General features: G+C 40.7%; 1 protein-coding gene across 1 annotated transcript; it reads left to right on the top strand.

The window, feature by feature from the left end:
- The first annotated feature begins 6,559 nt into the window (after window positions 1–6,559).
- On the top strand, window positions 6,560–14,320 carry pcdh11x (protocadherin 11 X-linked). The gene is made up of 2 exons (XM_033030394.1): window positions 6,560–6,805; window positions 7,206–14,320. The coding sequence occupies exon 2, from the start codon at window positions 7,237–7,239 to the stop codon at window positions 10,270–10,272; it is 3,036 nt and encodes a 1,011-aa protein (XP_032886285.1). The 5' UTR covers window positions 6,560–6,805; window positions 7,206–7,236; the 3' UTR covers window positions 10,273–14,320.
- The last annotated feature ends 10,543 nt before the right edge of the window (window positions 14,321–24,863 follow it).

Raw genomic sequence — 24,863 nt, 5'->3', positions numbered from 1 at the left:
TTTGGTGTTGCTACGGCTTGTGTAACAGAAGCAACCACCTTGACTGTTCTTCTCTCTGACCCACGGATATTGAAGTCTATTGTTGCATCTCAAACATAGCCAAAACTGAAACCTGATAACTCAGCAAAGCCCAATGGTCAAGTGTATGACCTTCTTTGCCTGCACAATTCACCCACTCAGGAAGAAAGTGTAATTGTCTTTGGAACTGCATTTTTATATCTATTCATAAACAAGTTCTATAATACCTTTTTTTGGATAATTAACAGAATTAGATTTCCAAGTCATTTAATGGGTGTGATAGGATAATGTAACAATTTTTCTTTTGCATTCCCCTGTGCTATTTTTAAACCATGCTTGGAAGAAAAATAATAGTCAAACCTTGGTTTGGGGCATCTTCATAAGTTGCACATCCTAAAACATATAATTCATCTGAACAGGTTGATTTCTGCTGATAATAAAAACATCAGTTTAGCACATTTTAAGAAATGCGTGAGGTGTGATTACTGTTATTTCTGCAATGTGCCGTCTTTTTATGCATTCAAAAAACCTGGCAGTCTTTGTAGTTCTATCGTGGGATTTTATTTCCTGATCATTGATTTTAGATAGGAGTTAACTAATGAGTCTGTGTGATTCAACTTGACATCGCCCATTCATACAGCTTGTCTCCTCTGGGACTGAGATATTCTGCTCCATTCAAATATTTGATTTATATCACAAATTAGTCAGATACAAACGTATAATCTTATTTATCATGTACAGGCAATACTTGATCTGACTAAAGAAACCTGGTGAAATGAACACAGATTGCTCGACTCCACATCTATGTTACAACCACAACCTTAGTAAATAGTGCTGAACAAACATTTTGTTTTAGCTAAAAAACAAACTGCAAGAGGAACTCAGCGGTTAAGGCAGCGACTATGGAGGGAAATGGACAGATGGCATTTTGGGTTGGGACCCTTCTTCAAGATTGACCTGACCCGAAATGTTGTCTGTCAATTTCCCTCCACAGATGTTGCCTGGCCCTGCTCTCCAGCAGTTTGTTTTTTGCTCCTGTTTCCAGCATTTGCAGTCTCTTGTGTCTTGAAAATGTTATCGCACTCTAGTATTGTCTTCTTCTCAAAATTAGACCAAACCAAATACATGAATTTCTTTAGAGTCAAACAAACCAGCTTAAGCAGTGATATGAAAGGATTACAGTTGAGGGCATAGCCAGATTTGTTTGATAAGAAAAATCACATTATCTTGCATTGCTTCATACTGAATAAAGCATGTGTCTAAAAACCTGAATGTGATTTAGATTCCCTATGTTTAATAAGTGAAATGGTTTCTAATTTTATGCATCTTTAAATCAGACATTAAATAGTCTTCATACAATTAGTTTCATGTCTTAAATTCTAAATATAAGAATAAAAATGACTGAGATTAGGATTAAACTACAATATTTTTTAAAGGCATATTTTAATCAGTTTTTATTTTATGTACTTTTCTCCATGCCCACTACAGCTAGATTTCTTGTACTGGTGCTCTATTTATGACATCCCACAGTGCTGATGAGATGGCTAAACATCCAGTAATTTAGCAGATTGCAAAGTCAATAGCAGCGGGCACATGATCTATATTGGTCTTTCTGGGGCTTTTCAAAATGATTTCCAAATGTAACTAACTGCTGTGAACTGCACCACTACTCATTTTAGAGTCAACAGTCAAAAATGTTTTATTGTCATGTGTCCCAGATAGAACAATTAAATTCTGATTTGCTGCAGAATATGTAAACATAATACTCTGTAAACAATATGATAAACGAGAGAGAGAAAAAAAGCTCAGTGAGTATATACACATACTCACAAGTACACACACACACATATATACTAGACTAAGTGGGACCCTTTGGGTCCTATGTTCACACGGGAGGGCTGGTCCCCCAACGCAATATTTTACCTCTCCACCAATTCCAATATTGGTGGCCAGTGGGGGAGGGGCTTTCTGGAGCACTAGTATGGGTGTTGTGGGCCGAAGGGACTGGTTTCACGAGGGCTAGTATGGACATTGTGGGCCAAATGGATTCTGGGACTGGCAGCTGAGTCACTCAGGAGGAAAGTCTATCCTGGCCTGGATCTCACAGGGAGCCAATGAAGGGAGGGAGAAAAATACTGGGGTGAGGTTTAATACTTGCAAGGGGAATACTTACTGATGGACTGAAGAGACTCCTCCTGGGCTAGTACAGGCCTGGTGGGCTGAAAGGACTTAAAAAAAATCTGAGTGAAATCTCAGTGAAAAGTGAAGGCACTTTTTCTGGACTTTTCCTGGCCTGGCACGGGCCTTTTGGGCCAAAATGCTCTTCCTGGGCTAATACGGGCATTTTGGGCAAAAGGGACTGGTTTCTCGGCTAATAAGGGCATTGTGGGCCGAAATGAGTGGTTTCGGGCAGGCCAAACAACTCATTTCATTTTCATTTTATTTCATTTCATTTCCATTTCCATTTCCATTTCCATTTCCATTTCCATTTCCATTTCCATTTCCATTTCCATTGCCATTGCCATTTCAATTTCAAGCACAGGGCAGGTCAAACAACTCATCTCATTTTCATTTCATTTCATTTCCATTGCCATTTCAGTTTCAAGCACAGGGCAGGTCAAACAACTCATCTCATTTTCATTTCATTTCATTTCCATTGCCATTTCAGTTTCAAGCACAGGGCAAGCCAAACAACTCATCTCATTTTCATGTCATTTCATTTCCATTGCCATTTCAGTTTCAAGCACAGGGCAGGCCAAACAACTCATCTCATTTTCATTTCATTTCATTACCATTGCCATTTCAGTTTCAAGCACAGGGCAGGCCAAACAACTCATTTTATTTTCATTAAGGGCTAACAAATAATTTATTGCACGTACATTGCAGACTCACAGTTCAGTAGACTCACAGTTCAATTGACTCACAGCAGAATCACAGTTGTGGCCTCTCCCTCGCGATTTTCCAGAGTGACTGACTCACGTAGTGTTCTTTGGCCAACATCCAGGATCAAACAGAATTTATTTCCTATCAATTAATACTGATGCTGAATATCAATGTACACAGGGAAATTACTGTGCATGATTACACTGAGAGGCAAATTAAATTCTGCCTGCTTTGAGGTCCAATCAGCCACTCTTGAGACGTGACTTTATTGCTTAGAATAAAAGATTTTCTCATTCTAGCTTGTCGAAGAAATTCTCTCATTCTAACTAGGTAAAGAAATTCCTTATAACAGCTTCGATGGGATTTTGTTACCATCCTCAATACTTCTGTCACCACATATTGAGGCACATTTTCTTTCTTTCTATAGGTAGCCTATGTGAAAGACATATGGTAGCTTTGGAGTATATACCATAAAAAAGAACTTATAGGGAATGTGTTTGAGTAAATATAATGTTTACTTGTTTCAACAAAGGCTGAAATTACCCAGATTATTCAAAATGGTGATTAAATAGTAGGAGAGAATATCATAGTATTTGTATAGAGAGACTGGGTAGGAGCTGGATATGTCATGCATGTCCATGACATGCAATACATAATTTGTTGGGTCTGAAATCTAAGGGAAATAAAATGTTCCATTGTCCCCCAAGATTTTTCCATGTTTTGATTTGCCCAATCAAGCTTCCAGTTGTGAAAAGTGACTGGAGGCGTTTAGTATATGTAGATTAGTGCCTTCATTTTTTTTTTAGAGATTTTCCAACATTTTCAAAGTTGCTATGTTGCCATGGTGTGGACAAGTTACTTGACTTCAACAGATTGAAGAAAAGCTGTTCTAGTTGCCTTTACATCTTATTGCAATCAGTATCTTCTGGTGAGCTTTCAATACAACCTAACCATGATGTGGTATTATGCAACGATTTATTTAGCTAATGCAAGTTGGCCATGAATAAATATTTTTGCCTTCACTTTCTGATGATCACATTTACCTTTATGATTTGAAAGTAATGGGGTCTGCATTTCACCTGATCAAAATAGAAAATGTATGTTTTAGCATATGTACAGGTAACCCACGTATTAAAGTTTGGGTACTGGAAATTCATATTTACTGAATTGCTAAATTATTACCAAAAAATCTGCGATATGGAATGAAAAATTTGTTCTTACAAAATTGATGTGAAAAAAATAAGTAAGCACAAAATTGATTCGTTTTTGAATGTTCATTTTGTGATGCATTCACAAATAATATAGCTTTGCATTGCGAGGGGCGGTTACACATCCCGCCGCTCACAACCACCGCCCCTGCTCCCCCACCCCCCCACCCTTCCCTTGTAATATGTGGGTAGTCTGCACTGCATTTTTATTAAAATATTTTTAATTCTTGGGTTTCGACCCCAAAAACCATTCATTGGATTCTTATTGTCGCTACCCTCACATTAAGTACTATAACCGTTTCAACACCCACACTCTCAGTCAAGGAAGTGATTTTAAACTCCACCCAAAGGAAAATAATAAATAACATAAAGTGTAATACTGCAGTGTAATACTGAAGAAATGTTACTGTGTCAAAAGTGCACTGTTAAACTGAGGGTGTATCTGATCCCTCTGGTGGATATTCAACATAATCTTCAAAGAAAAAAACACATTTGTTCCTCAACCAGTAGCTTCAAAATGTATTACTGGCATTCCCCAGGTTACAAACATCCAATTTATGGGTGCCCTACCTATGGATGAGCTTCCGTAATATAATTAAATTCAAAAGCCCGATCAACACGCACACTTTTGTTCATATGGCAGAAAGATAGTTCCCCCCTCTCTCTGTACTTCTAGTAATTGCTCTTTCATATCAATCTTATATGCTTTCGATGATGTTCATTACAATACTGTGGAGGTATGGTTACCTATCCAGTGATTACGGAAAAATCAGAACTCGTGCTTGATTCAAAACATCATATAACTACTATTTTGGTTCTTTGCTGTGTGCATTTTTGACTGATGCATCTGCATCTTTTATAACAGCGACCATGTTTCACAAAATTGGTCTTGAAAAGCTTTGATATATCAGGAGGAATATGAAGCAATGTATGGTTGGAAATGCCCTTTTCTTAAAAAAAAGAACACAGAAGGAGATCATTTTGCTCACTGTGTCTATGCTAGCTTTATAAGAGCCACTCATCCTTATCCTGCAGCACCAGGTCCCCTGCCCTGGTGGTGCCATCACATCCAAGAATTGTTGAAATTTGGTGAGAGTTAAGCATTCTACAGTTAATAATTTCCACGTACCCATTTGGAGTCATAGAGTCATACAATGTGGAAACAGGCACTTTGGCCCAATTTGCCCACACTGACCAACATGCCCCACCTGCCTGCGTTTCGCCCATTTCCCTCTAAATCTATCCTATCCATGTACCTGCTTAAATGTTTGTTTAACGTTTTGATAGTACCTGCCTAAACTCCTTCCTCCGGAAGCTCGTTTCATACACCCACAACCCTTTGTGTAAAACAAATACCCCTCTGGTTCCTATTAAATCTTTGCCCCATCACTTTAAACCTATTCCTCTGATTCTCGATTCCCCTACTCTGGGCAAGAGACTCTGTGCGTCTGCCCGATTATTCTACTCATGATTCTGTACACCTCGATAAGATCACTCCTCATCCCCCTGCGCCCCAAGGATTTGTGGAAACATTTTCATCATCTGCCTTAATCTTCTGATTTACTTTAATCTGTGCCCCGAGTTATCGCTCTGATAATGGGAAATTGGCATTCACCAGCTACCTCATTATGGTATACGCGACCTCACTGCTCGCCCCACTGTTCAAAAGAAAGCAATACTAGCTTATCCACCCATAGATTTGGTTTTGGTTATAGCACGGAAAATCCAGCATTATAAACTCAATGTAAATAGATCAGGTGCTGAAAACCTGAAGCAAATGTAATAAGTGCTTGGCGTAATAAGCATCAATGTATTGAACATAGTCCCTTCCTAACAGCTATCATATATTGACAGGGGTTTAAACAGGGGCAAAATTTGCTGTACATTTGAAAAAAAGAACATAAAATACCGGGAAAGCTTATCAAATCCGGCAGCAACCGTGGAGACAGAGGGTCCACGGTTCTTCACTAGCCTCCTAATAAATTTGAAGTGCAACAGCGAGAAGAAAACGCCAGAGAGGAATGGAGCAGATCATTTCGGTCACTGAACAGGAGTCTGAGGACATTGCAGAAAATAAAAGAAGCGTGAATAGGTGAGCGAGGGAGGGGGGGCGTTGGAGAGGTGAGAACCCTGAATGAATTATAATCTGTTCATCAAGAATGACATCGTGACAGGGACGTTTGCACTTAAATTCTCCTCTTTCTGCGACTAATCTGCTGGGTTTAAATGTCTTTAGCGTGCTCCTTTTCTTCGGAGCAATCTTTGCTGGGCTGGCTGGCGGAGACAAGCCCTGCCTTTGGCTGGCATCAAGGAGACAGGGTTGTCGGTTGGTTGTTAGCTGGCGGAGAGCCGCCCGCAGCCAGCGGGATTGGAGGGCGCAGCGGAGGGGAGGCGGGGTAGGGGCGGGGATGCGGCGGGGATGCGAGCTGCCGACTGGACGTTGCGGACGTCGCTCAGCCGCTGCGCTGCTATCAAGTTGCAGCGGAGCGGAGAAACGGGAGATCAGGCAGGCTGCAACGCAGGAGCTGAGTTCGTGTAGCTCCAAGTCAGGAGAGAGAGAGAGAGAGAGAGCTGAAGGAGCAAAGCGACTTGCTGCCAACTTCATCTGGAGCATGTTCCTACACTCTGCAAGGCACAGCGCCATACGCACCGCCAACTGCCTCTGAAAGCAGAACGTTTGCAAAGAGAAATCAAAGGTGAAGGGGGGAAAATAAAAAAATAGCTTGTTTTTTTCCATTAAAAGTGAGCGGGACGCTATTTGCAGTGAACTGCCGAGCAATCAATGCAAATAGATGTGCATTGAATGTGCAGCTCTTTTCTCTGAGCGCATCGACGTTTAAACTATTGAAATAGACCCTGTTTTTTAAAACGAAGCTGTAAAATTTTTGCAGGGCTGCGAATGGGTTATCTTCAATTTGTTGCTTCTGATTGCAGTGCGTGGCATTAGTGATTATTGTAGATTTCAGGCTGCAGTGTTGAACTTGTCATGTATAATTACAAACAGCTTTTAATTAGTTTTTTTTTTCTCTCTGCTCTCGCCCCCCTCCCCGATTCTTAAAAAAAAAAATAATCAATTCCGTTAACCGACTGTTCCAGAAGTTGACGGCCTGGGGGGGACAAGGGAGAGATGCTGGATCCGGGCATGGAGTTGTACCTGGCGGCGGCGGCGTTGCTGGTCGTGTTCGTAGCCCCGGGGCTGGGGCAGGAGAAGGACTACACGGTGCGGGAGGAGCTGCCCGAGAACGTGCTGATCGGCAACTTGGTGCGGGACCTGAACCTCAGCGACGCCAACCTGCCGCTCGTCTTCAAGCTGGTGCACAAGACGGGAGACACGCCGCTGATCCGGGTGGAGGACACCACGGGCGAGCTCTTCACCACCTCGCACCGCATCGACCGGGAGAAACTCTGCGCCAACATCTACAGCGAGACCCGCTGCTTCTACGAGGTCGAGGTGGCGGTGCTGCCCAACGAGGTCTTCAAGCTGGTCAAGATGCGGTTCCTGATCGAGGACATCAACGACAACGCTCCCCTTTTCCCTTCCACCGTGATCAACATCTCCATCCCCGAGAACACCGTGGTCAATTCGCGCTACTCCATCCCTTCAGCCGTGGACCCCGACGTGGGAGTCAACGGCATTCAACATTACGAGCTGCTGAAGGGGCAAAATGTCTTCGGGCTGGACATCATCGAAACTCCCGAGGGCGACAAGTGGCCCCAGTTGATCGTCCAGCAGAACTTGGACAGGGAGCAAAAGGACACCTACGTGATGAAGATCAAAGTGGAAGACGGTGGGGTTCCACCAAGGTCGAGCACGGCCATCCTACAGATCACCGTGACTGATGTTAATGACAATCGCCCAGTTTTTAAGGAGAGTGAAATTGGTGTCCACATCCCTGAGAATGCTCCTGTGGGCACCTCTGTGATCCAGCTCCACGCCACCGATGCTGACCTTGGCCCCAACGCTGTTGTCCGCTTCTTCTTCAGCAACCAGGTGTCTGTTTTGGCCAGGAGGCTTTTCACCATTGACAGTGCCACGGGCCTGATCACAGTAAGGCAGCCCCTGGACAGGGAAGAGTTCCCAGTTCACAAGCTGACTGTCCTGGCCAGTGATGGCAGCTCAACCCCATCCAGGGCAGTGGTCACTATTAACATCACGGACGTTAATGATAACGTGCCAACCATCGATACCAGGTACATTATTAACCCCGTCAACGGTACCGTCTTGCTGTCAGAAAATGCACCACTCAATACAAAAGTCGCACTGATCACGGTCACAGACCAAGACTCGGATTTAAATGGGAAATTAACCTGCTTCACTGACCACGATGTCCCATTTCGTTTGAAGCCTGTATTTGATAACCAGTTCTTATTAGAAACTGCAACCCTGCTGGACTATGAGAGCACAAGAGAATACACTATTAAGATAGTGGCATCTGATGCCGGCAAGCCACCGTTAAATCAATCAGCCACTGTGGTGATTAAACTGAAGGACGAGAATGATAACGCTCCTGTTTTTAATCAGCCGGTAATTGGGCTGTCAATCCCTGAAAATAACACCCCCGGTACACAGTTAACAAAAATCAGTGCCACTGATGCGGACAGTGGGAAGAATGCAGAGATCACTTACCTCCTGGGTCCCAATGCCCCATCCATCTTCAGTGTGGATCGGCGAACTGGCATCCTGTCAGCTCTGAGAAGATTAGACAGGGAGAAGCAGGACCGCTATGTCTTTACGGTGCTGGCCAGGGACGGAGGCAGGCCCTCTATACAGAGCAATGCTACTGTGATTGTGACTGTGTTAGATCAAAATGACAACAGTCCTTCCTTCACACACAGTGAATACAATTTCTATGTGCCTGAAAACCTGCCTATGTATGGAACAGTTGGACTTATCACAGTTACCGATGCAGACGCAGGAGGTAATGCAGCTGTTAGTCTTTCCATCCTGAATGATAAAGGCTACTTTATAATTGATCCTACCAGTGGGGTTATCAAACCCAATATTACATTTGATAGGGAGCAGCAAAGTTCTTACACATTTCAAGTCAAAGCTGCTGATGGAGGTAGGCCTCAACGAACTTCAGTGGCCAAAGTGACCATAAATGTTGTTGATGTAAATGATAACAGCCCTGTGTTTGTATATCCACCCTCTAACTTTTCGTATGAACTGGTATCGACTTCTGCTAATCCTGGCTCTGTAGTGGGCAAAGTTTTTGCTATAGACAATGATACAGGGATGAATGCAGAACTTCGCTACAGTATAGTCAGTGGGAATTCCAGAGGGCTCTTTGCCATCGATCCAATGACTGGCAATATTACTTTGCAAGAAAAAGTGACAACAGCAGACCATGGTTTGTACAGGCTGGTAGTGAAAGTTATTGATTTGGGGCAGCCAGAATCCTTGCATGCCATGGCACTTGTGCATCTGTTTGTGAATGAAACCGTCAATAATTTTACATTTGTCCAAGACCTGGTGCGAAAGAGCATGGAGACACCTTTGGATAAGAATGTTGGGGGCAGTCAGATGACCCCTCAGACCAATGATTACATTAAAATTGTTATCGCCATCATAGCTGGGACCATGACCGTCATTCTTGTTATTTTTGTTACTGCTTTGGTCCGATGCCGCCACACGCCAAGACACAAAGCTGTGCAAAAGGGGAAACAGAGTGGGGAGTGGGTTTCGCCCAATCAGGAAAACAGGCAGACTAAGAAAAAGAAGCGAAAGAAGAAGAGGTCTCCAAAGAACCTCCTTCTGAATTTTGTTACAATTGAGGAGTCCAAACCAGATGACCCAGCCCATGAGCACATCAATGGTACCTTAGATCTTCCGGTGGAATTGGAGGATCAGACTATGGGGAAGTATAACTGGGCCACAACACCTACCACTTTCAAACCTGATAGTCCAGATCTTGGAAAACACTATAAGTCGGCCTCGCCCCAGCCCTCCTTTCAAATCAAACCTGAGACTCCAGTGCCAGTGAAGAAACACCACGTCATCCAAGAGTTACCGATGGATAACACGTTTGTGGTTGGCTGCGACTCCCTGTCCAAGTGTTCTTCGAGCAGTTCTGACCCTTACAGCGTTTCAGAGTGCAGTTGTCAGGGTGGCTTCAAGACTGCAGGGCCAATCCACACCAGACAGGTAATGCAGAGATTCTAACTGGCCCTCACAGAAAGATCTTGTCTTGAAGATTAAAAGCCTGAATTGCCATGCATGGCTGAGGCATTGAAATGTAAACAGCTTGTGATTCGGAGAGAGAAATTAAAATGAAATGGCATTTAGCTGGTGGTGACGCTAAGTTGTGTTTTGACAATATGGTCTCTAGGTGGCACTGTAGTACTTCCTTGGGTGTACAGAAAGCTGCAGCAGTTATGAAGAGAAGGGCACTGCGCGTAGCTGTGGAGTAGCAAGCACAGGAATCCTGAGATGCGTAGTGCAGGTGCAATGTGAGGCTGTACAAAATCGATCATTTGGTTTCTGTTCAGAGACGTTGGCACCAGCAGTGAGGAAGGGAGGAACAGACCACACATTACACAGCAAAACAGTACCCCATTATACCGAAGAACAAAGACAGTAATATATTAAAACAAAATTGTAATAAAACTGCTGTGACTTGACCATTGCCTTTCTGTTAAATGAATATGCTTCTGTAAGGAATGTTCTGTAATTTCTAATACGGAGATCTGCAGAGAGGAGGGCAAAAGAGCAGCGTCTCGACTGTTTATTAGAATAAGTAAATGGAAGATCTTAACTGCTCAAACCTTGGAATGTCAGAATTGCAAAAGCATGATTATTTGAGTTTTGATATTTTTAATGTCACTGTCACCCTGCTTGCATGTGAGAGCCTGGCGACTTAAATTGTCCATTTTGAAAAAAAAGTGTTGAACATGCACGACAAATCACATGGTCAGCAGGCAATATTATGTATTGTTGATGTCTTAAGAAATTGACACTGAGTTTATGGAGCCAGGCCTCTGGATCCTTTCTGGGAATGCATTTTCATTCATCCTGTGCCATTCCAAAATGCATACAATTTGTGAGGAAAGGAAGAGCAAGGGTAATTACAAACTGGGGAGTGGCTGGTAAGATTGAAAATTGTACCTGCACCAAAAAGTGTTGAAGTACCAGGGTGGAGAGAGCAAAGGTGGCACGGTGCTTTCAAAGCTTTCTGATGGACAGATGTACTGGGGGAGGATGTATTTGAAAACCTTTCATGGTGACAAAATTACTCAAAATAATATGCAAATGTTTCAGATGAAACAGTAGCAGAACAATGTACTATTGAACATTGTATGTTTAATGTGGCTCTCTAAATCTTCATTATTCTTTCCTATCCTGAATTCCTTTGAGACCAGTTTAACAATGGGAAGCAAAGGGAATCATAGCTGGAGCCAAAAAGCTACCAGCTATATATGACTCAATTAATTATTCAACTGCTTGGAGGACAATTGCATGTACTATTTGTCTGAAGTATTTCCCTGTGAATAGCTTTTGTTTTTTGGCCAACACAAATTATATCCAATCACAAACCTGTTTAATTTGCAGTGATGGGCTGCTAAAATGGGTAATTTATGAGCAACATTGGTCTTGATTTGAAGAAGAATTCTGCTCCAGGAATTAGATACTCATTTGGAGCCTATTCATCCATCAATATGTTTGTCTCTTGGTACTAATAAACACTTAATTTGAAGTTAACAATTAGTCTGTGGCTCTTCCATCCACGTGAATTTAAAACTACTAATTTGCCTTCCTTATGTGGAATCTTTGCAAAATGTTCACCCAAAGAGGTTGGACCAATTTATTAAGCCACTAGGAGTCAGTAGTTAGTTCTACCAGCTTGAAAGATTAGATTGTGGTTTTCTAGGAGATTGGCTGCACAGTAAGCACGGCTACAACCTGGTTTCACAGGGAACTTGCAATGAAACTGCTGCACCAGCCTGCCTCCCCACACCTGTGTGTTTGTTTTACAGCATGCACACGGTTGTCCACACTGACTTTAAAGCCAATCATTTTGCAAATTATTTTTGCTACATAGTTTAAGCTTCTCACACTTACCAAGGGAATGTTGTGTTTATAAAGTTATTTGGTGGCAGGGTGACTGGTGGTGCTGAAGGGAGAGCTGATTACTTCTTAGATATGTTCTGCAGGTCATCCTTGCATGGAGGCCCATGCTATTTTTTTGCTATTTAGGAGAGAACTCTCAAAACATAGACTTGTGCACTTTAAAGTAAAACATAATATGAATATATTATGAAATTAAAAAAATTACCATGCCTTGTTCCCCCAACTCAGTTATTGACATGACACATAGGCTATCCTGTAATTAAGGATATATGATTTAACATGAGACATATGTCCCTTGTAATCCAAGGTAACAATGGTTGCGTTATTGTGGATGCTGTTGGCCAGGTGGATAAGATCCATCTGTTGCTGTTGCCCAGTTTGAAGAACCAAAGTGTTCAGTTCACTTCTATTTTTGTGTCTTATTGTTACAATATGTTAAGAGTTAATATTTAGACTTTCATTACATCTCAAGTAAACATTTTTTTTCTTCTTTTGAATCATTACAATGATCGAAGAATCATAAGTGGGAGTAACAGAACAGGCTTGTTTTATGATTCTTAATAACATCCATGGTTAAATCCAGGATGCCATTTCCAAGCTCTGTATTATTTCTTTCTATGATATTCCACACAGATTTGTGGTAGTACAGATGTTTTACCTGCAACTGTAAATCAAATAAGCACAAAGCATGCAATAAATCAAATGGAGCTGAAAGGTGTAGAGGTTTTGCAAGAAATGTTCTTTTCAGAGCTGGCAGATTCTGCTCGGGTCATTTAATTTTGTTCACAGAAATGTTATGGCTTTATAATATGATTATAGAATAAGTACAACATGTCTCTCATTTGAAGTATCAGTGTTTAGCAGCATAGGTGGCACAGAATGAGTGAGTGACTTCCATTTGCTGCAACTTATAACACCATGCAAGTGACCGAAGGGGGGAAAGCAGTCGGTGTTAAACCTAAATATGCGAGGCAGTGCTTGTTTATTTTGAAATAAGCTGTTCACTGTGGGTTAATGTTATTTCTCAATGTACATCATAGAGTCTTGATATTGAATTGATTGCAGTGGAACTTCATTATTACAAACTCATCTTTCTTTCAAAGAGATAAATCCCAGCCTATGCATTTTATGCCCGTGGTAATTTATTGCACCAGGAAGATCAGAGTATGATCTGTTGCTGCAGCACAGACTCTAATCCCAAAGTCTGTGTTCTGGAAAAGGGGTTACATTGCTCTAACAGTCGATCTTTTACACCTCTACTATGAATTCATAAATCTCTAAATTCGTATCACTAAACTAAGACAAATTCAGTAATTTGCTGTAATAAAATGTGAATACATGCCCCTTACTTGGGTGATCAAACTTGACCATAATACTCTCAGCCCTTGAGTATCATGGGAACTTGACAAGGTGCTTGAAGGCAACAATTTGTGTATGGTGCTTGGAATATCATATGATTCACCAGTTAAGAGCACAAAAATAGATGATAAATTGATCCTTTAACTGTACACTTTGTTTTAACCCTAGTCATTGTGGAAAATTCACTTAGGGCCCAAATTGATGCAGAATGAGATAGTCAAAATAGTACTTGACTATAGTTTGAGTTTGTAATAATAAGGTTTGACTGCACACATGCAAAAGTTTGTAAAACGTGCAACAATTTGCACACTTGTGTTCGTTAATTTTTCAATTTCAAGTAAGCTACTTGCAGTTGTACTTATTAAAAGCAATAGTTCAATTCACTTATACAAAGTGCAATGCGGTGTAAAGCAGCTCCATCTCTATCTTAGTGATAGACGTACCACTTTTCATTTAAATTAAAATTCATCTTGATATTTATACATAATCTGTATTTTTGGTATGGCCTGTGTATTTCATTTTGTATACATATGTTTAATGTGCAAAACTCATTTCTTCATTAAACTTTTTTTGCATTACACTAACACATGAGCAGAATTTTTGGTCTTTCGAGTCTAAGGTTTGTTCCGTTTAGTTCTTTAAATCAACTTGTATTTTACAGTTCTCCATGTCAATAATTGAACCACTCCGAACAAGGAATAAAATTTCCATGTGCAAAGAGTTGACGTGTGACCCTTGACAGTGAGCAGCTGACATTGGAATGCATCAATGTGCTTGCATTCATTTACACTTTGGGCATACGGGGGTACTCTCACCAGACACAGGCATGTAACAATTGAAATTTTACCTCATCTTGCCGGGGCATTTGGCCTTAATGTGATGAGATGGATGAATATTTATAACGTTTTTGAGCCTGTCCCATTAATTACACCGTGTGTGTGTGTGTTCCTTTCATCAGAAGTTTCCCTATGCCACTTTCCTAGGGATAATATTGCCCCGTTTAACTGAGAAGTTGAGAGCCAATGACCAAACGAACTACAATTAGCTTGTTGTTCATTAGGATTAAACTTTAACTCTCCATGGAATGAGCTGCAGGTTAAACTTAGTGAGCCATTAACAGCAGCTCATATTTTCTTTTCTTTATTAAGATATGGGAGTAATCCAGCTATTCTCAAAAATTGTGTTTTTTATTTTTAGGGTAAATGATGATTTAACAATTTGCACCCATATGCACAGGGCCAATTTATGCTGTTGCATCTTGCATTTGCTGAAGAACCATTTAGCACTCTTCAGTACTTTGCCCTAAGCTCAGTGTTCATGGTCAGTCTTGCATGAAAGGCTCCATGTGTCCAGGCAAGATGACCCGTCCAAATGCTGTGATCATTGATAATATCCAAGCATTTTTCAAGATGTAATTTCGGGATATTGAATAGAAAGTACAACTTTTTTCTCTTCCTTACCTGGGATGAAATAAATGCATAGTGTACCCAGTTATCTCAGTATGGAGCAAATGTTCAACGTGGAATTTGTCTTGCCTATGGATGGGATCTTTTGCCCAATTTCTAATGCAATAAACAACTTTAAAAATTGTTATCTGCTAAACAAATGCAACTGACTACAGCAGTCAAGATCTCTTCAATCACATTCTATGATATACACCAGCCCAGTTCCAGAAACCTGGAGAATCATGTTTTTATACAATGGATTCATGATAGTGCCATTTAAACTTGAGTATTAGTGTTGCTTTGTTTAAGTATCAAAGCTGATCCACACAGTTGCACCCTGCACCTGTAGGATGGGCTTCCCAGTATGAGTATAAAAGTTGTGTACAGATTATCATTGCTTGAATAATGTGCCAGAGTACAAAACAGCCATTACTAAAGCATCTTAATTAACTTTATTACTGGGGAAAACCAGATCTATCATAAACATCACAAATCATAATTAAATTTATTACGGGCATGCCTACTACATTTCAATCGATATATCAACTATTAAGTCACAAGCGTCATCTTTTTCCATTCAGAATGGGTGTCGCTACACAAGTAGAATGGTTGAAGAGCATTCTGATGAAACCAAATCAAGCATTACTTTCTGCTATTTTTAGATGACAAGATGCCTTCTAAGAGCAGCATCTGTTTTCCATTTGTCCTCCTTGGAGTTATACTTAATGAATAACCTGCAAATGTGCAGATTCATAAAAACGTACCATACCTCCCTCCACCCACCACAGGCCGAGCTGTTATTTACTGCAATGACTTATTATTTTCCATGTCTAGTGACAGACAATTTGTTTTGAGATACTGAAGATTTTCCCTGGTTGAAGAATTAACTGGCTTCATTTGAACATACCTCCATTAAAATAATGACAGCACTTCAGAAGTAATTTATTGGTCATGCAGAGCTTTGAGACATACTAAAGAAACATTAAGGTGTTATATTGATGTAAGTCTTTCTTTTTCTGTCACTTGACTGAATAATTGCAAGGGACTGAAAATAAAATGGGAAGTAGGGATAGTGTGCTGATTAATTTTACTTAATTTGAGAAAAATTACTTTGCTCCCATATATAGCATTTTATCACAGTGTGTTTATTTGATGTTTGAGCCAGCTGGTTGGCCTTTTTGTGGATGTGTTATACTGCCTAATTATGTTTAATTTTGAGTTTGTATGCTCATGGTAGAAGTCGCTGATATTGTGTAGTAATCAGGGAGAGAACCCACGCTAGTGAAGAAGACAGCAGCCGTGAAGAGATGTGACGAGTACTATTATAAATTAGCAACCACAATAAATTGGAATGTCAGGTCGGATGCGAGGGAGGCAGTTGGTGGGGTCCACAACAGCACAGCATTCACTTCCACGTGCCTGAATATCATACTTGGGTGTTAATTTGCACAAAGAATAGAATACATTTTTATTTCTAATGGAACAACAAAGCACAAAGCAATTAATGATTATAAATTGAAATTCCTGCTTTTTTATAACCCCAGGTATTTTACACCTTTCAAAATCTCATGCTATGACAAAGCATTTCACACTTAGATATGGGTGTCACATATTATGGGGAGAAGGCAGGAGGATGGGGTTTAGAGGGAGAAATAGATCAGCCATGATTGAATGGTGGAGTAGACTTGATGGGCCAGATGGCCTAATTTGACCTATTCCTTATGACCTCATGACACTCAAAAAAGGGCTTTTAGATGTAGATTTCAGCATCTCCAGTTTTGGAGGGGGAGCGGGGGGAGGGATTTGCACTTAGTTGACGATCTGTTAATTGTCATGATGGAAACGCAATAATCAACACCGACAATAAATATGTAAATGAGTAACCTATCCCTTTTTGATGATTGGTTAGATATTAAAGAGGAAATGTGAGAATGTTACTACCTAATTTTGAATAGAATTGTAGGATCTAAAATTACCTTAATTTAGTGTCTTGTTTGAAATATGCCAGTAATCATGCACCACTCACACACTAAATTTAAAAATAGTAAGCAGCTGCACTAAAAAGTATAATCTGTACAAATACTGACGACACACAAGTAATTTGACCAGTTTCATTAAGACCATCGTGCACCATGACTTATTTATCCCAAAAAAAGTATGGAATTACTGCTGCAGTGAATTGGAATTGCTAATTGTTGGGGCATTTGTATTGGGAGTACAATGCAGCCGAATATAAAAGCAGTTCTCATTGTCACAATATACTACAAATCTATATTCCTCCAGTCTAATTCAGCTTTCATCTACAGTATTATAAAATCTACAGCATAGGTTCAGTTATGGCATCCGAAAAACAGTCAGATAAAGTGATTTAGACAGAAAACAAGCAATTTTATCTCAAAGATTATTATTCGTCTGATTCATACGTTTGTGATTCCCCTGACACCAGCGCCCTTTGCGATTTTGCGATTTAAAAAATCGTTTTTTTTTTGTTTAAAAAAAAAAAGAAGATTTTTAACGCCCGTAAAACAGTCAAGTTGTACGACATACACACTGACGTATGCTGTGCTGCGAGTGAAGCCCGGTTAGGGCTGGGGCTAGGGTTTGGGTTAGGGACCACAGATGGGCTGTAAAATATTCTTCCTTCAATGCATGGATTTTAAACGTTAATATATTTAAATTAATACAATAAAATCAATTGTGCAAATGAAAAGATGTCCGAGTCGTTCAGTTTTATTTACAGATGTATTGGTCCGCTTCCAGATCCAATTACCGTCTCTAACTTTTCACAGGGATGGATTCAGTGAGTAGACTGAACTCCCCTCTACCCTCTTCCCCCCCCCCCCCCTCCTGCCCCATCCCTCCTTGTCCACCCCTCCTGCCCTTCTTCCCTTCCCCCTCTTCCTCCCTTCTCCCCGTTCCACTCTTCTCCCCCTTCTCCACTCCCCCCTCCCCCCCCCCCACCTCCGCTCACATCCCCATCTCCCCCCCTCCCTCCCTTCTCCAATTCTCCAACCCCCCTCCGCCCACTTTCCCCTCCGCCCCCCATTTGTGGACCCAGCCTGCGACCAGCGATCCCCGCACACTATCCCACACACGCTAGGGACAATTCATACAAACCTGTGCGCCTTTGGAGTGCGGGAGGAAACCCTAACCCGAACTCTAGGTTGATAGGTATAAGTATAGATTGTTCCTAGCGTGTGTGGGATAGTGTGCGGGGGATCGCTGGTCTGTGCGGACTCGGTGGGCCGAAGGGCACTGTATCTCCAATGTTCTGCATGGGAACTAAACTGTTGGCCACGAGTTGTCCCAGAGGCAGATCTCTCTTCCAATGGTCTCTCCAAACCCCCAGAGGCAGCGGGCTTTTTAACTGGGTACAGGCAATGTTGTCAATGTACCAGTACCACCCACCTGCTCCGGCCACTGAGTATAAATTCCCACCACCCATTTTGAAGCAAGGCGAGAGGATGAGGGGTGGGGTGAGGTGGGGGGTGTCGCCCAAGTGGGACAGGCCCTTAAGTGTTATTGGGTGTGGCACAGGTTATGTGACTGGTTAACCTAATCCTATTTTTACCCTAATTAAATCAATGCATTTATCAGTGGCACATTTGGTAGAGCTGCTGCCTCACAACGTCATCGGCTCTGGTTCAATGTACCCCGTGGGTGTTATCTGCATGGAGATCGCACGTTCTCCCTGTGACCATGTGCATTTCCTACAGGCGCTCCGGTTTCCTCCCACATCCCAGAGACGTGTGCGTTTGTATGTTAATAGGCCCTCTGTAAATTGGCCCTGGTGTGTAGGGATTAGATGAGAAAGTGAGATAATATAGATGTAGTGCGAACAGATGATCGATGGTCGACGTGGACTCGGTGAGCCTAAGGGCCTGTTTCCACACTGTATCTAGAGACTAAATTAAACTAAACTTGGCAGGTCACTGGATAGGGATCAGCAGTTGGCATCCTGGCGATATTACCCTTATCAACACAGACAATTCATTGTAGTGTTCCTCCAGCCAATCAGTTCTGACCTGAAAACTGCCCTGACCCAAAGCTTAACCTTGATCCTTCTATAAAAAGGAATCTGTTTAATTCCTGCCAAAGTAATTCTTCCCTCACGCACTGCCTTTATCATTTTAGCCCGGAGTTGTTGTATCTGGTGTGGAATATGTAAAATGATGGGAAGGAGTTAACAAGAATTTCCTACGGGGAAAACCTCTACTAAAAATCTTGAAAGTTTACTTCGAACAGACCTAAAAATAAATATTCCAAGAGATGAAAATTGTATGCATTTGGAACACATTTCTCTGTTGCTTAAAGTAGATAATGAGTTTTGTGGCAGATTGTCTAACACTCCTATTGAAACTGGGCAGCAAAATGAAACACAGCAATATTAATAGGCCTTTCTCACGGGGCGACTTGACGCAAGAGGTAACTAGAGTTGAACATCGTGGGAGCCTCGTACGATAACCTTACGGCATTCGTGGACCACCGTGGACCACCATGGCGCTAACGGCAGGTACTCGTGTAACTTGTTGACTCGGGAGAAAATTCAAGCAAGCTTGAATTTCTCCAAGAGTGACTTGTACACTTGTGGTTGAACATTGCAACATTATATGTACGTAGTGGCCAGTGCGATATCCGTAATAACTCTTGCGTTTACCGTTGGAACTCCTGCGAACGGTGAACCCGGAAGCTGGACAGAGGGGACAAAAGGTGAGTAATCTGGAATGAACATGCTGGCCGTTCTCTGCCCACACAATCTCTACGGAGCTTCCAGGCTGTTTATATATAAAAGAGCATTCCAAAAGTGTCTCACCAGCAATCTGCAGCCTTCAAGAGGTCTTTTTAAATGAAGTGTTTATTTCCAACGTCTGGTAAGTTTCGGTAGAATTGCCACCAGCGTTTAGAGAATATGTACCTGTGATTTTTGTCCTATTTTTTTCTAATATTCATTAAATCAACGGGAGACTAAAAGTGGCATTTAGATAAACAAAGTTACTGCCTTGGCGAATATCGATGCTATTATCTTTATGTAAATTGTGAGGGTTCGCAGCTGCCACAATGCGTCTGGCGAGTTATACCAATGTAATTTGGCACAAGCTGGTTTACTTGTGGGAAAAACTCTTCAAAGCCCTTCCAAGACGGAGGAATTCCCCAGAAAGTAGCTCGTTTTCTTTTGTAGAACTTTCCTCTATCAACGCATAGATCTACAGTTAGGGAACCAACTGCCGGTACTGATGTATTTGAGTGTTTCAGGGAATTTCTTCTGATTATTTTCAAGCTTTGTCCATCTCTTTTGAACTCATTTGATTCGATACTATTTGATTTAGGAATGGTGGTTACTTATTATATAAATTATGTGACCTATTTTCTGTTCCTATGATTCTCTAAGTACTGTGTTTATATAAATTCTGAACTCGTGAATTCGAGATTTCGGTGGTTTTCTGTATGCGGCTCACTCAGATACACTTGGCACAAACCGGCTTTTCCCATTTGGACCGTATAAGCCGTTTACAATCGCGTTGGACTCACTACATTTCTATGATCTGTAATCGTTTAACATTGAGTATAAACGATTATATTTAATACTCGGAATGCATATTGATTTTAGCGATGCCATATAACTTTCTCTGTATGTGAAGGGAACGATCGCTTCTAGTATGTTTACACCTCTCTGTAAAACATCCATTCTTAAAAAGGTGGTCTCAATATCGCCAATGGAACATGTGTCAATGTGTCAAAGCACTTGTAATGCTTGTCTAAAAAAAAGTGACATCATTTGTGCCACGTGATGATTTAACAACACTTCACAGTTCATAATGTTCATTCAAGATTTAACGGGAAAGCTCGGGAGACGGACAAGTCACTCGCACAAATAACAGAAATGCCGAGTACCCGTGGGAACTCTTTATGTACCCCCCGTGATATCGTGCTAGACCACGACCACTTCACTCTGGTTACATCTTGCGTCAAGTCGCCCCGTGAGAAAGGCCTATAAGTGTTTGCTTGCTTGTGTTACCAGCAGTAGAGTCTTTTGACTTTGGGTAGCACGTGCAATTTAGGTTAATGTTTGAGATGAGGAAACTGACAGGCTGGGTAGGTTTTTGCTGGGAGCAATGTGTAAAACTAGGCTCGCTAATTCCCTTTAGATGAACCTGGCAATGGAATGAGCTGCAGAACAAGCTTGGCAGCCTAAAGCTGGAAAATTGTGGGTGCCAATCTCAAACCAGCATGAAAATATATTGCTCTAGGGATAGGTTTCATGCCAGTGTGGATTTAGAGGAACTTCATGATAGCCCCTTAGTTTATTGCGGGTTTTTAGAAAAAAATGTCACTGCATGCAACGTGCAATGATGTTTGTCTCTTTAAAGTTGACTAAATGTGATGTAATGTTCTGTAATGTACAGCAGAATGTAAGACAGGCAATTAGACTTCGATTTAAACCAGCATCTGCAGTTCTTTCCTACACAATTAGACATGAATGTCAGGTCTTCATTCAAACTGCTATCCTAGTCTTGGTTGTATTTAGGACAGTAAATTTTGCATGGAATGCATTAAATAGTAATGCTGTGTGAATGTGTGTTTGTTTTGGAAAGTAATATTTTCTACATTTTCATATAATGCAATTCATCCAAACCATAAATCATCTCAGTCAATACTATATAGGGTTAGAACGTTTTTAACTACATTTTCTCAGACTAAACCCAAAAGCGCTGACCATCAAATTCAACGAGATTGTAATGGTTACTGTAAATTGTTCACTGCAAATATATGAATGAAATAAACAGCTTAGATCACTCATTTATATGAAACTGAACCTTGTGTTGATCTTAATTACAGTGTATTCCCACATCATGGGATTTTTTGTAACGGAAATTCACAAATCACTACAAATTCGGTCTTTCGGCATTTATGTGAGGTGAAAAAAGTGAACTGAACACAAATAAATGACAAATGTTGCCAGTTTTTGTCACGTTCATACTGTAGAAAGCTCAATTCTGTCGGTTTTCTAAGTACATCCCCCCCGGTAACATGGGGCTGCATCCAGATCACTAGCGTCTGTGTGATACTTCATATAGGACAAAGCATAATATTTTTTATGTTTGTGAGTAATACAGCTGATTTGTGTTTTCAGCTTTTAATAAAGATAACAATGTAAATGGAAAGACACCACACATGGTATAGGTGCAAACACCCTTTGAAATAAATGCGATAATTGCACAGACGACATTAAAGCAGATTCTCAAATGCTTTTAAACTGTGTTGGGCTTCTTAATTTAAATATATATAAGCAAAACTAACATATCAAACGTGGAGATATACACAATGGACGGTTCCTGGCTTCAAATCCAATAGCCACTGATACACTTGGTCCCAGTCAGTACGGCACCAGCAGTAACAAACAGCTCCTGATCTGGTGGGAGAATCATTGACTAGGATTGCCACTCCTGCTGTGCCTGTTGAAATTGCATATTGACCAAGGACAGGCACAATACTGGATGAGTTATTCCGTTGTCTTCTGATTATACCACTAGAGTGAGTTCCCAGAGGAATTTTATAATCTATTAATAAAATTGGTGGCATTTTCTTTCCTTACTATTTCTTTTATCATATCCTATTTCAAAAAAAAATATTGTGGGTGTTAGTGTTAGTTCTTCTGTGCTTCCAAGTGACTGTTTTGCATTTGCAAATTCGAATAGTGAGGCCCTTCAGTACCTGGGACGTAGCAAGCAAACCACAAGTCAAGTCAAGTGAGTTTATTGTCATGTGTCCCAGATAGGACATTGAAATTCTTGCTTGCTGCAGCACAACAGATTATTGTAAGCATAAATACAGAACAGTTCAGTGTGTCTATATAGCATAGACCATATATATACACATAAATAAACAGATAAAGTGCAATAGGCTGTTATAGTTCAGAATTTGTTTGATGGCAAGTTTAATGGCCTGATGGCTGTGGAGAAGAAGCTGTTCCTGAACCTGGATGTACCAGATTTCAGGCTCCTGTACCTTCTACTTGATGGCAGCGGAGAGATGAGTGTGTGGCCAGGATGGTGTGGGTCCTTGATGATGTTGGCAGCCTTTTTTAAGGGAGCGACTGCGATAGATCCCTTCGATACCTGACCCTATATTCAACAAAGAATATAGGAATATTAAATCTCATTATTTTGTCTTCACTCAGTAAAAACAATGGATTACTACTTGTTTATCCTCTTACTGCCCCAGTTGAAATCAAGTAACTAGTGCAAGGAATCATTCATGATTTTGTAGATTCGTGTTATTTATTATCTAATCATATTTGATCAATCCATTCACCAGCATATCTTTCCAAGTGCACATGAATGAAAATAAATTATTTTGATTCACTAATTGTAAATTCAGAATGCAGGACAGTGAAGCTAGTTAAAGAAAAACACATATGTAGACTGTTTTGGTATTTCCTGATAACAAAAAAAAGTAGCCATTGAAGAATGAGCTAAGTGGAAAATTTAAGTTTTATCTGTGACAGACAAGCTTGGATGAACTGACACACCATCAATTTGACAGTTTTGTAACTAAATATCTACAAATGTTATTTTAAATGTCATGACTTTTATTGGAGTAGAGTAAAACAGTGCTTATAATAGAAATTACCATTCTCAGTTAGGCCGTGGTGTTTACATTTTGGTAAACATGTTCATGATCGTTAAAGTGAAAATTAACAAACTGGGGAATAAAACATTGGGATATGTGTCCATTGTTTCCATTTAAAATAGTCAGCTAAGATACAACAGTGTTATATTTCCCTCGTGGTTCTCCCAAACATCCATAGCCCAAAATGTAAGAACTTCAAAAAAGGAGGTAAGAGTAGCTATTTAGTCCCTCATATCTGCTCTGCCAGCCAATAACATCTTGGCTGATCTTTTACCTTAGAGCCTTTTACCTGCACAAACCCAAGATCCCTTCACTCCCTTAATACCTAAAAACGTAATATTTATCTCTGCCGTAAATATACTCGGCGTCTGGGCCCCTGTACACTGCGGAATAGAAAATTTCAAACATTCATTAGCCTCTAGAAGACAATTCTCTGATCTCTGTCCTGAGGTGGCTCAAAGGGACAGTCAATAAGTTGCCGACTCACAACACCAGAGATTGGGATTCAATCCTGACCTCGGGATTCAATCCTGAATTCGGTCTGTAATTTGCGTGGGTTTACTCCAGGTGTTTTGATTTTTCCCTACCGTATCCCAAAGATTGGCTGGTAGGTAGGTTAATTACTCACTATAGATGTTCCCTAGTGTGTAGGAGAGTGTTAGAATCTGGCAGAGTTGATCAGATTGTAGGGAGAATAAGAAAGTGGAATTAATGTAGGATAAGTGTAAATGACAGGTTAATGGTCGCTGCGGACTTGGTGTCCTGAAGGGCCTGTTTCTGTACTGTATCCTTATATACCTATGACTCTCTCTGCAGATACCCTGGAGAAAATGTCATTGGTTCACATGTACCTCTTTACCAGAAGACACCACTTATATTGTATCCTGGGAAAGATTGTAGAAAGAAAATGTTGTATTTCCCGGTATAAATTATGGATTAAGTTGCAGATTTTGGTGTTATTTTTCTAAAGGTGAATAGGTTAATGCTGAGCAGAGATTTTGAGGATAAGCGCTGTCTACTTATCAATAAAATTATATTGCATGTTTGATAATGTGGATAAATAACATTTTTTATGGCATTTAGACATTAAATGAACAAAATTAAGTACCTCAGTTCAATTTAATTTATCAACAGACCTGGCACTTCAGCTGCAGAGACTATTATATTGATTTCACAAAGTTTAATACTTTTACGTTTGATGTGAAAGCTGCAGCCTCTGATTATAATATAGCTTGATCAATGGATTCCTTT

Source organism: Amblyraja radiata, chromosome 12, assembly GCF_010909765.2.
Source record: "Amblyraja radiata isolate CabotCenter1 chromosome 12, sAmbRad1.1.pri, whole genome shotgun sequence".
Taxonomy (NCBI): Eukaryota; Metazoa; Chordata; class Chondrichthyes; order Rajiformes; family Rajidae; genus Amblyraja; species Amblyraja radiata.
This window is presented reverse-complemented; position numbering and strand designations above follow the sequence as displayed.